We start from the raw sequence: 11,441 nt of genomic DNA, 5'->3' as shown, positions 1-11,441 counted from the left end.
ATGTTCCTACTAGTTTGTACAGAGTTGAATCACCTGGAATGAATTTTTTTTTTTTTTTTTTTCATAATTGCAGGTTATAGCAGGTTTTAGTGCCACATGCCAGACACAAAAATCAGTTTGCACCAAACAGGTTTCCTATTATGATGACTCTTGATTCGATCATTACATCGAGAGGCAGTCATGGCACGGTCAGCAATGTGCAGCCGGAGATAAGACTCTTAATATCATCAAATCCAGCCATGGTTGCGAGAGACGGAAGTGGATGACGTTTCTTTCCCCATCGGGTTGATTAGTCAAACACGATTGATTTTTTTAATGTTTTCTTTATGTTTTCTTTCGGCGTTCGGACTCAGGCTGGCCGATACATCTCCACCTGGAGCTGCTCGTATATTTGTCAGTCTGGAGAAAAAAGAAACGATGAAGGCAGCAGGAAAAGAAAAGAAAGTTAAATCAGGTGAAATAATAATTCTTGTTATTCAGATGATTACCGGTCTACGGTGTAACGTGTAACAGTGACATAGGGTCCCCGACCAGACACCGGAAGTGATAACCATCCAAAGAGATCATACCTGCAAAGAGGCATCAGAAAGGTCAATTAAATAAGACCCCAGGAAAATAAAAATCAAGTAATTATCCAAAACGCCCCTGGGTCCTGCATCCCATTTGTAGTGATTTTGAACCCCAACTCCTGGCACCAGGGCCATTGCTTGCCCAGAAAATAAATAAAAAAATATATAGAAAAAAGAAAAGAAACCCCCGATAGCCCCCTAGACACTGTACATTTGTAGATCCGTCCAAAGAATGTCGACCAAAGAAAATAAAATTCCCAAATAAAAGACCCATCAAATCCAAATGGTGTCGAAGGAAATAAAACGTATAGGATATGTGCGTCACGTCATACGGCGTACAAAGAACGTCGAAGGGAGACGAGTCGTTTTTGCTGTTTTTGTTATTATTTTTCGCTGGTCCTAAATCGATGTGATCTCTGTTGGATTCGGATTCAGGAATTGGTTGAAGTCTTCGTAATCGCTCTTGGTGTCCATGTACCCTGATGTCATACAGTTCATAGGAATCTGGCGACTGAACATCGGTGACGACATTTGATCATCAAAAGACAAATTGGCGTAATCTGCAGGTCCCATCAAGTCCATCTCATCGAAAGCCCCAAAACCATTGTTGGGCCAGTGCTGTGGTCCGCCTTGAAGCGCAATAGGGTTGACCACGCCTGGCATAGAAAGCTGAGGCGCAAAGGTAGGGTTGTTCGGTGTGATTTGGGGTTCCTGCTTGATAGACAGATGTTGTGCGCGAGACGACGGGCTGAAGCTGGGAGGTGTAGGAGGTAGTTGATGTCGGGCAAAGGCGTCTGGGAAGCGCGAGGGAGCAACGGGCGATTGTGGGCTTTCTGAGCTACCGTCCGACGACTCCTGGCGCTGCATATGTCCTGAATTCTGCCTCCATAGATCCTGCTGCATATTCTCAGGGTTTTCCTCGAAACGTTCGCCTTTGCTCTGGTCCAATGCGCCTAATCGGGTGAGCATGTCGTGTGTGAGAGGGTGGCCGTTTGATTCGCATTTCAATGGTTCGCCTGGCCATCCTTCGCCCTCAGCGGCTCGTCGATATAGTTCCTGAAGGCCGTGGACTAGCCATGCTTGTTGTTGCTCCAGCATCTCAACATATCTAGATTCAATATTGGTCAGTACACATGAATAATGGTAAGGTATAATCTAGGTGCAAGCTCACCCCTTGGGGTACACTTTATCATGGGCCTTCTTTCTTTCGCCAAAGACGCAGATCGCATTGTCTGCTCGGCATCGACCACATGGGCTGGCACCGTCACACTACACCGTGTCAGTGCATCAGAAGACGCGCTGATGCTTGCGCTGGTGGTTTTCATTTGCTTACCTTGGATTTTTTTAAGCGACAACGATCACAGGCCTTGCATACCCTCTTGCGAACATTACTGTCCGAATGCGAGTGATCTGATGTTGGCGATGATTGACGAGCAGTCATTGTGTATAGAGATGTATAAAGGTGAGAAAGAGAGAAATTGATAGAGTGTAAGAGGGAGGGGGGGGAAGAGTCGATATGAAGCCTAGACACCCTATCGTAAGTAGTCGCAAGGTTAATCGATGATATAACCAAGATGTCGAAGAAAGTTATAGTGGCATCAGACGCAATGAGTAGTAATGAGTAATGATGGACCCAAGACTTGGAAGAGGAATGCAACGTAGGAGAGTGGATGAGCCGACGACAGGGAGCCAAGGATGGTTGGAAATTTAGATCGATGCTTTCCAAGGTAATCAACTTGGAGATGATGGAGGGAGAAAGGCTGCCTTTTAACCATCATGCATTGCTCTTAGTCCTTTAACCATGCAGTGTACGAGTGGATGGAACCACGATGGACCAGCTCATTGGATCGAGTTTAGTTTACTGTAATTAATCCAGTGGAGTTTTTTTTTTCTTTTTCTTTTTTTCTTTTCTTGTCATAGCCTAATCCGTAATCATTAGTAGCTACTATGTACGATAGCTGCACTGGAGTTGGTAAAATACACCTATAGCTGGGCTGTATTGAAACGCCCGGAAATACGGATGCGTAATTTGAAGGGAGAAAAACCCTCCGAGCGCTAGTCGGACCTCGGTGTGGAAATTTCCTGATTAGAAACTTCTCCATACGGTAATTTGCTCGTCTGAATCATGTCTGTTTACCACGCTAACTTGTTCTGGAACTTTGGCTTAATCCCATATCCGCATCCGTATATCCGTCGTGCCCAGCTGGATGATGGATCATGGATGACTTACCTATGCTCCAACTGACTGCTAATGCTATTGCAATACAGTATTTCCGATCGAGATCATCGAGATCATAACGATTTAGACAAATCCTGACAGGCTGCCTGACGACCTGGGCCCAGACTAAATACAGAACTCCGAGGCAATCGCCCTAATCCACTATGCATAACTGTGCAGCGGGTCCATCCAGCAGTCAACAAATGACTCGGCAAAGGCCTGCCGAACATTGAACGGCTTCGTTGCCGTCCGTCCAGGGCTTCTTTCGGCCTCATGTTCCCGCTTATTCATCGGAGAGAGAGAGAGAGAAGCATCAATAATCAATCATCGCTGCATCCTGAAAGCTTGGCTGAGATCGCAATGAAAAGTGTCCGAAGTGCTGAGAAAATTGTTGCTTCCCGAGTGCTAAACTTTGTTGATCGTGATAGCTCTCCATCCAGAGTCATGACGTTGATGTGACCACCCAGAGATCATCCCATCATCATTCATCCTACCCCTCTCAGTCCTATCAAGCAGAACCGGATTTGACTTCACTCTTGCGCCACTGACTTCCTTCATTGACTCAAACTTCTAGGTTTGCGATCAATGACCCAAGCACTTTTTGCTCTGGTGTCTGCTCTCACCAGAACTCAGAAGCATACCGGTCTTGGTCGGGTCAGACGCATTCATTCAGGCACGATTCAACTCTCTCTTGCTCTATCATCTATATCCATCACCCCATCAGTCAAAGATCCTGCCCTGTTCCAATAATTGACGGGTTGTGATAGCGTCATCCCGCATTCCTCAGTGCCTGACCCACGCCTGTGTCACCATCGAGGATGATCGGGCTTTGAAATGTTCCAAGATACCTTCTAGACTCGAGGACCACGGTTGTAGATCTATACAGGGTCATATGGATGACTTCACTACTGATTGTAACAGGTCACATGTCAGACAGATCATACGATATACAAGTAGAATACATTGAATTAATACACAGTACAGTATACAATCGGCCCAGAACAATCGGGCCTAGTGGGAAAATAATACAGGCTAGCTAAGCAAAGAAATGCAAAAGAATGTCTATATGTAACAAAAGAAGGGGTATATGGAAATAACTTGGAAAACAATCGCCTCGATCAGCAGCATCGCATCCGCCGCCAGAGACTCTTCCGCTCCTTGGCCGTCGATTCTGCCGTATCTTGCTGTGCTTCTTTGGTTGAAACATCGATCTCTTTTCCTTTACCCCCCCGTTTACGAACTCCCTTCACAAACCCTAATACCCGGCTGTTTCGTTTGCGCGTGTTCGATTTCACCCCCTGTTCTTTCTCGGCCTTTGTTAGAGCCGGGGTCTGCGCAGTGGAAGATCCCGTAGCTCGGGGACCAGCCATCAATTCGCCCTCTTCGTAATGCTGCCGACGGGCTTCTACCACACGACGAACCAGAACTGCGAGAGAATGAGATGCCAGACTTCGTTGAAAGGAAGAAAGTTAATATAGGGACTTACGGGCAAATGTCTCTTCGATGTTGACCATCTCCCTCGCGCTCGTCTCCATAAACCCACAGCCGTGTTTTCGTGCGTACTCCAACCCTTCTCGAGCTCCAATCTTCCGGGCATCTTTCAAATCGCATTTGTTACCGGCCACGATCTTGATCGGAGGAGGCATGCCGACATCTTGCCCGCTGCCTCCAAATTGTTTCCTCAGCCGAATTGTGTCCTCGTGTCGCAATTCCGTCTCCATGTCGATCATCTCGACAAAGTAATCCAATGCACTGAGACTCGACGGGCTGGTGATGTCGTATACGAGCAGGAAGGCATCTGATTTCAGGTTGGAAGCTGTCCATAGCCCACGATACTCCTCCTGACCCGCTGTATCTGTGATAGACAAGAAGTATGGGAGGCCATCGATCGTGCGCGTAACTGAATACGAGTCCTCTGTACATTTTCGAGTCGCAAATTAGATGCGATCATCTTGAAAGATGATATATTGGGGAGCAAATACCGATTGTGGGATCATATCTATCCAACCTCGAGTCAGCCTAACTAATACCGCAATCTCCAGACCGGCACTTACTCATGGATCCATTGACTACGCACTAGTCGAAGCGTGATGGAGGATTTACCTGTGCGCAAGAAAAATCAGCACCAGGAGATGGCCCCTCGGACAATTGGATATGAGCAAGATATTGAACTCAGTTTCCCCTCAAAACAAGCGACATGAATGAACATACCACAACCACCATCCCCGCATATTGTGATGGAGATCTTGTCCGCCATCGCGTGAGCGCAGTGGGTCGAATCGCACGAGGCAGTTGTTGCTATGGTAAACAAAAGAGAAAATTGATTAAAAGACAGAAAAAGAGTGGATCGGAATTATTAAGGAAAGACGGTTCAGATCGGATTCTCCAAATTTTTTTCGATATCTAAAAAGAGTGAATTCAAACGAGGGGAGCGACTCGAAACGAGGGGGAGTTCGTTCGGGCGAGAGAATCGAAGCGTGTTTTGGTGTGATTGATGGAGAAGAATCCAGATCCAGACTAAGACCGTGAAGAACTGGCCAGATTCATGGCAAGGAATGTGTGAGGTATACCAAACGAGCGTATGAGTAATTAAAATCCAATCTTGGAGAGATTGAAGTTTGATGGGATGAAGAAAAAAAAATAAAAAAAAAAAAATACGACAGAATCAGAGTAAGACAGCCGTTGGACGGTGCGACAAACGGCGCCCCTTGAGAGCGTCTGGAGTTGAAGATCCTCGACGGGATTGCGATCATCTTGTCTTACTCTCATCCTTAATAGTAGCCTCTGAATTAGTTCTGGACCGCGAGTCAGTCTATCGCCATAGTGTCTAGATGGCCTTGACTAGACGTTTGGGGCTCCATTTATAACTTGAAGCTATCGAAGCTATCCCTAACTATGATGGGCAGCCGATGAAGACGCGTGGTATGGGGGGGGGAGATAATCAGGACACCAAGATCGACATGTGCAGGGGTTTCTTTGAAGAGTGTACAGACTACAGCATCGGTATGTGCACGATGAAGGACTCGATCCAATTCTTATCGTCGTCGTGTTATGGTACTTTTGCTGGAAATCCTGATGTTCCTGGCCTGGCCCCGTCACATGAGCTGGAGATAACTTCCTGCGCAATCAAAAAGCTTCACCACGCACCATGGCATCATCTCCCCGTCCCAGACTCTCTCAAGATGATCGTCCTCCACTTGTCGAATATTCCTTCCGCCATCCCTCCGCCATCCCCTCTTGCGGCTTTGGATCCATCACAATTCACGAGAAAAACACGAAGAGAACCTCGCATCGTTGACCCCTCCCGGCTGTTCCTCCCATTGGCCCTCGTTCTCCACGGCTCGTCTTCCGTCCCGCGCTTTTTTGACAGTTCGACGTGGATCGTCAATCCACCGCAGGTTGAGAAACTCCAGAAAATTCCCTGAGGGTGTCAAGGCGCCCTCAACCCTCCACGGATTGGCTCGTCCGACCTTTTTAATGCTTTTTCTTGCCTCACTTTGAAGAGTCCCATAAGTTGCCCCCCGTTCGTCTCCAGACGCTCGGTTAGAGTCCCTGTCCAACTATTTACTTGCCTTGGGACTTTTGCACAACTCCTTCTCCAGGCACACAAGGCCCTGCCTCCCTCCCACTAATTCGAGCGTTTTACTTTTGTCACGACCGGTTTCTGCTTCGACTTCTGCAGTTTCCCTTCGCCCAACGCTTTCTCCTGGCCGCGTGGATGTTCCCTCGATGATCTGGGCCTTGCCCTCTCTTCGATCTGGTGCGATCTCAAGATGACCAGTGGCTTCGACGGTTCTTTGTATGCTTCGCAATACCCAATGGCTCCATCGAATCGCCCGTCGGGTGACTCTCAGTCGTCTCACGACCACCATGCTCAGATGAGGGCGCCTCCCTATATGCCCTACCCACCTCAACCGTCTAACAACCATGGCGATGTCGGACATTTTGCTTTTCACCATCCCTCACATGAACCCACCATGCTGTCCAGCAGTGCCTCAGGTTCTGTGCTACCGGTTTCATCTCATGCCGACGAGTTGCACCTGCAAGTGTCCGCTCCCATGGGGGCTGGAGATCCCCAAGCCCGAATGGTGAGCGACGTGATGTCTTACGATCCGCTATCGGGCGTTGGAACTTCAATGCCAATGGGCATGGATGCGGGTAATGCGTTTGCTTATCAGGTTTCGTCCGCTTACCCGCCATCTACTACTGCGGGGCTAGAACATAATCTGCATAGGCGCCAACACACGTCCATACAATCACAAACGTTGAGCCTGGATCATTCCACCTACTCCAACCTGCCGGCCCAGCCACCTTTTCAAGATACATATTGGCCCCCTCATCACACTCCCCACGGTTTTACAATTCACTCAGAGACAGCAAACAAGCCCTCTTCATCTGAGTATACACATTCAGTTCCCCCACAGAATCAAGGCGGGATGCAGAGACAACCGCAGGACCCTCAGTCCTTCCCCCAGTCCTATGCTTCTGCACCTTCTCAGCGGTCACTACAACCCAGAGCTATCCAACCCAAAAGGCCATCGCTCGTGAAGGGTGAGTTTACCCTGTCCCTTTTTTCCTTTTTTTCCCCCCTCCTATAGATTTTTATAAGGATTTGACTGATGCAAAGATAAAATTAAAAGGAACATCTTCATCGTCGAATAATACGAAATCGGATATAAGTGGCGAAAGCTCCCCATATGCAAATGTCTACTCAAACAGTGGTTTTGACATGATGGGTGCTCTGGTAAGTCAATTTTTCGGGTGAACCATGTTTTCTGGGCATTTCACTACCTCCTGGCGTTCTCGTCGCATTGCTGCTGGATTTCGCTAAGACCTCTGGCTAGGCTCGTGTGGTGTCCAGACCAGACCCCAAAATCAATATCGGTGCGGTGGACCTTTCGTGCGCGTTCGTACTGTGTGATATCACTCGAGAGGATCATCCCATTGTCTATGTCTCCGACGCGTTCGAAAGGTTGACAGGCTATACTGAGGAAGAGATTGTTGGCAGGAACTGCCGTTTTCTTCAGGCCCCAGATGGTTTGATCCAACAGGGGTCACAGCGGAGATTCGTTGACGAACAAACCGCTTTTCGCCTCCGATCGACCATTGAAGAACGAACTGAGATCCAAGCTAGTCTGATCAATTACCGAAAGGGTGGCCAACCCTTCATGAATCTAATTACGATGATTCCCATTCGGTGGAACTCGGATGACTACCGATTCTATGTTGGTTTCCAGGTCGATCTCGTTGAGAAGCCAGACGCCGTCACCAAGAAAAACTCGAGTAAGTCTCTTATGCCCTAAGGTCCATTGAATTTGTAACTAAAATGGCAACCAGATGGCACCTACATGATTAATTATCAACGCAATCAATTGCCTCATTACATAGTGCCATCCCCCGAGATGTATGATTCTCACTCCGACTTAGCACCCCAGTTTACTCATGATGATATTTCTCACATTCTAAACGCAATTGATGAAAATCATATGTCCGACTATCGACAATATCTTAACCGACTTGTCGTCGAGAATACGGATGATGTCATCTACGTGCTGTCGTTCGAAGGCGAATTCCTTTACCTATCACCCTCATGCCAAAAAGTCCTGGAATATAATGCGTTTGAGCTGGTAGGCAAGATGCTCTCAACAGTTTGCCATCCTAGTGACATTGGACCGGCCATTCGTGATTTGCGAGCCAGTACCACGACAGATCCGGTGAGCGTGGTGTATCGAATGCGTAAGAAGCGCAGCGGGTACATATGGTTTGAAAGCCACGGTTCGTGGCATATTGGCGAAAGGGGGCGAGAAAACTTGGTTATGGTTGGGAGAGAGCGTCCAGTGTTCTGCCTTGATCAGCTTGCGAACATCGGAGGCGAGGAGCTGGCAGAAAATGATCTGTGGGTTAAATTGTCCATGTCTGGAATGATCCTTTTTGTCTCGTCAAAATCTCGTCCAGTTCTAGGTCGCGCACCGGAGGATATCATTGGGAAAGGTATACAAGAATTTATGGCGGTGGAGTCCCGGCTTGAAGCCAAGCGGGCATTGGAAATAGCGAGAAGCGGCCAGCAAACCACATTTGGCCAACAAATGCGGCATCGAAAGGGCCATATGCTGCAGGTGCAGACAACCTTGTTCCCTGGAGACACCAAAGAAGGCACCAAACCAACCTTTCTGATTGCTCAGATGCGCTTTCCAAAGTCACTCCAGCCAGCAACCGGCATGGCGGGCAATGAGGAGTCAGCCCCGACCGATACGGCTGTCGCCCTATTCACTGGGGAGACCGGGTCTAATGGAACAAGGGGCATGGCTGCTACGGGTCCCCAGCCATTCGACTATAGTATAATGGGGGCAAACAGACTGCCGTCAGGAAATCAATATGTACCAGCAGTCAGAAACCCTACGGTCTTTACAGAGCTCAACCCGACGCGAGGCTCCAGCTGGCAAGTCGAACTTCGTGAACTGGAGAAGCAGAATCGCACCCTCTCCGATGAGCTCCAAAGACTGCTGACCCGGAAGAAGAAGCGCAAGCGCAAGCAGAGCAATGCACCGGTGGAAAAGAACTGTGCTATGTGTCAGACTAAGAACACGCCCGAGTGGCGAAGGGGACCAAGTGGGAATCGCGATCTTTGCAACGGTTGTGGTTTACGCTGGGCCAAGCAGAATCGTGCAGCACAGCCTGCGGAAAAATCAGTGCCAGCCTGAGCCAGCCTGCTCTATGTGTCTTGCATGGGATATATATATATATAGTATCTACGGAGCTCCGTATTGGGATACTATTTGTTATATTTCAAGGCAATATACGGCTTTTAGAGGGGCACAATTTCACTGACGGCAAATAATGAATGTGCCTTTTTTTTTTGACATATAGAAAACTAGCGATTGGGAATGTTGTACGGGGCGTACAGGGATAGACGGGGAAGCCAATCATCCAGGTTGATATGTATATCATGAGTATCATGAGTATATTCTTGGACATTAGATTTTTTTTGGGTACATTTTCTATCTAATTTCTTTCTCTTTCTTTTTGGCAAAATTCTCGATCACATGCAACGAATATATATCCATGCATTTTGCCATTGAAAGAGCACTTCGATCGCAAGGTTTGTTGCAATACATCAAGGGAATAGAACGAACATCACTCAACATGTGGCTTCTGAAAGGAAACATCTCCGGCAAACTCTAGATTCTGGAATAACCGTCCAAACCGGACATGGAAAAGGTCAGAGAGATAATACTGGCGGGGCGCCCATGAACGAAGATTGCCAGTCTTTGGCAGCTCCCTGGATGCAACAGTCAGATAGGTGGAACTCAAACTGAAAAACGGCCTTGTCTGTATCACAGCACTGTCGTTCGTGCTCATACGAGGCACAACAACCGTTCTTTTCGACCGTTCCATGTGCTGATAGATTTGACAGATCATCGATGCCGTCAGGTCTGCTCCGAGTGTCCAACTGGCGTTTGGATAGCCAATGACGTTAAACAGATTGGGGATATTTTGCAACATTGCTCCTTTCCACATAAACCTATCGGCCGGATTGCAGGGTTCACCATTGATTAGGATTGTGGTGCCTCCAACAAAGCGGATTTTAAGCCCTGTTGCAGTGACGATAATGTCCGCTTCCAGGGACTCGGTCGAATTCAGCAGAATGCTAGTTGGGGTGACTGTCTTGATTGTCGATGTCTTGACATTTGCTTTACCCGCACGAAGGCTCGTGTAGAAGTCGCCATCTGGACAGACACAGAGGCGTTGATCCCATGGGTTGTATCGAGGTTTGAAATGCGGATCGGACGGGATATTCTGCGGTAGCTGACGCTCCATTTGTCTATAGAAGAGCCGTTTGGTCATGTTAGGCATGCATTTGCAGACGAAATAAATGAGCTGGGTGATGAGGATCCACCACAAGCGTTTGAACCAATAAGGCATCAGAGGGAAACGGTCTCTGTTATGCGTACGAAGGACGTATCCTGGACTTCGCTGCAGCATGGTGACCTGTGAGGCTTTCTTGGACAGACTGGGGATCAGCGTGATGGCCGTTGCACCGCTGCCCACGACGACGATCTTCTTGCCCGTGTAGTCCAGATCCTCGGGCCAGAACTGGGGATGGATGACCTGGCCTTGGAACTTCTCCAAGCCCGGGATACGTGCCTCAAGAGGTGTGTCATAATCATAATATCCCGTGGCAAATACCAGATACCGGGCTGTTACGAGCTTTTTAGGGCTGCTGCTGTCGCTGTTACTGCAGTCTACCTCCAGCGACCACGACTGAGTTTGATCCGACCAATCCGCGACCGCGAGTTTATGATGGTAGAGGATATGCTGATCAACTCCGGAAACAGCTGCTGCCTCTTTCATATACTGGTGAATCGAGGCACCACCGGCAATGGGCTGGCCCGTCCATGGATACCAGGAGAAGCCGAGGGTATAAAAATCCGAGTCGGAGCGGATTCCAGGGTAGCGGAAAAGATCCCAGGTTCCTCCGAGAGAGCCACGAGCCTCGAGGATTGAATAGCGGAGGTGAGGGAGTTCAGTTTGGATTCTGTATGCAGTGTTGATGCCGGCGAGACCTGCACCAACGATGATGACGTCGATGGATTCTTCCGTGCGTGTCATTCTCATTAATCGGGGAATAATCTATGAAAAGAAGAGTTCAGGGG

At 48.3% G+C, this 11,441-nt stretch overlaps 4 protein-coding genes across 4 annotated transcripts; 1 reads left to right on the top strand and 3 right to left on the bottom strand.

The window, feature by feature from the left end:
* Positions 1-968: 968 nt before the first annotated feature.
* On the bottom strand, positions 969-2,010 carry ASPWEDRAFT_113645 (Zn(II)2Cys6 transcription factor domain-containing protein; the record flags this gene model as incomplete). The annotated part of the gene is made up of 3 exons (XM_040828423.1): positions 969-1,677; positions 1,741-1,838; positions 1,903-2,010. The coding sequence occupies 3 exons, from the start codon at positions 2,008-2,010 to the stop codon at positions 969-971; spliced, it is 915 nt and encodes a 304-aa protein (XP_040687944.1).
* A 2,246-nt stretch (positions 2,011-4,256) lies between these two features.
* ASPWEDRAFT_113517 (putative RAS small monomeric GTPase) lies at positions 4,257-4,891 on the bottom strand (the record flags this gene model as incomplete). Its single annotated transcript, XM_040828414.1, has 3 exons — positions 4,257-4,702; positions 4,770-4,786; positions 4,842-4,891. Coding segments are annotated over 3 exons (513 nt in total), but the record flags the coding sequence as incomplete, so codon positions are not given.
* A 1,873-nt stretch (positions 4,892-6,764) lies between these two features.
* On the top strand, positions 6,765-9,488 carry lreA (GATA transcription factor LreA; the record flags this gene model as incomplete). The annotated part of the gene is made up of 4 exons (XM_040828338.1): positions 6,765-7,338; positions 7,428-7,531; positions 7,632-8,070; positions 8,125-9,488. The coding sequence occupies 4 exons, from the start codon at positions 6,765-6,767 to the stop codon at positions 9,486-9,488; spliced, it is 2,481 nt and encodes an 826-aa protein (XP_040687942.1).
* A 278-nt stretch (positions 9,489-9,766) lies between these two features.
* On the bottom strand, positions 9,767-11,429 carry ASPWEDRAFT_42214 (flavin-containing monooxygenase). Its single transcript, XM_040835735.1, has one exon. The coding sequence runs from the start codon at positions 11,395-11,397 to the stop codon at positions 9,922-9,924; it is 1,476 nt and encodes a 491-aa protein (XP_040687941.1). The 5' UTR covers positions 11,398-11,429; the 3' UTR covers positions 9,767-9,921.
* Positions 11,430-11,441: the final 12 nt, after the last annotated feature.

This window comes from Aspergillus wentii (genome assembly GCF_001890725.1).
Source record: "Aspergillus wentii DTO 134E9 unplaced genomic scaffold ASPWEscaffold_5, whole genome shotgun sequence".
In the NCBI taxonomy this organism is placed as follows: Eukaryota; Fungi; Ascomycota; class Eurotiomycetes; order Eurotiales; family Aspergillaceae; genus Aspergillus; species Aspergillus wentii.
The sequence above is the reverse complement of the archived record's forward strand: the minus strand, read 5'-3'. Positions and strand labels throughout refer to the sequence as shown.

Coding starts and splice junctions, on each gene's coding strand:
- ASPWEDRAFT_42214 (XM_040835735.1), bottom strand. CDS start 11,397: ATGACACGCACGGAAGAATCCATCGACGTCATCATCGTTGGTGCAGGT.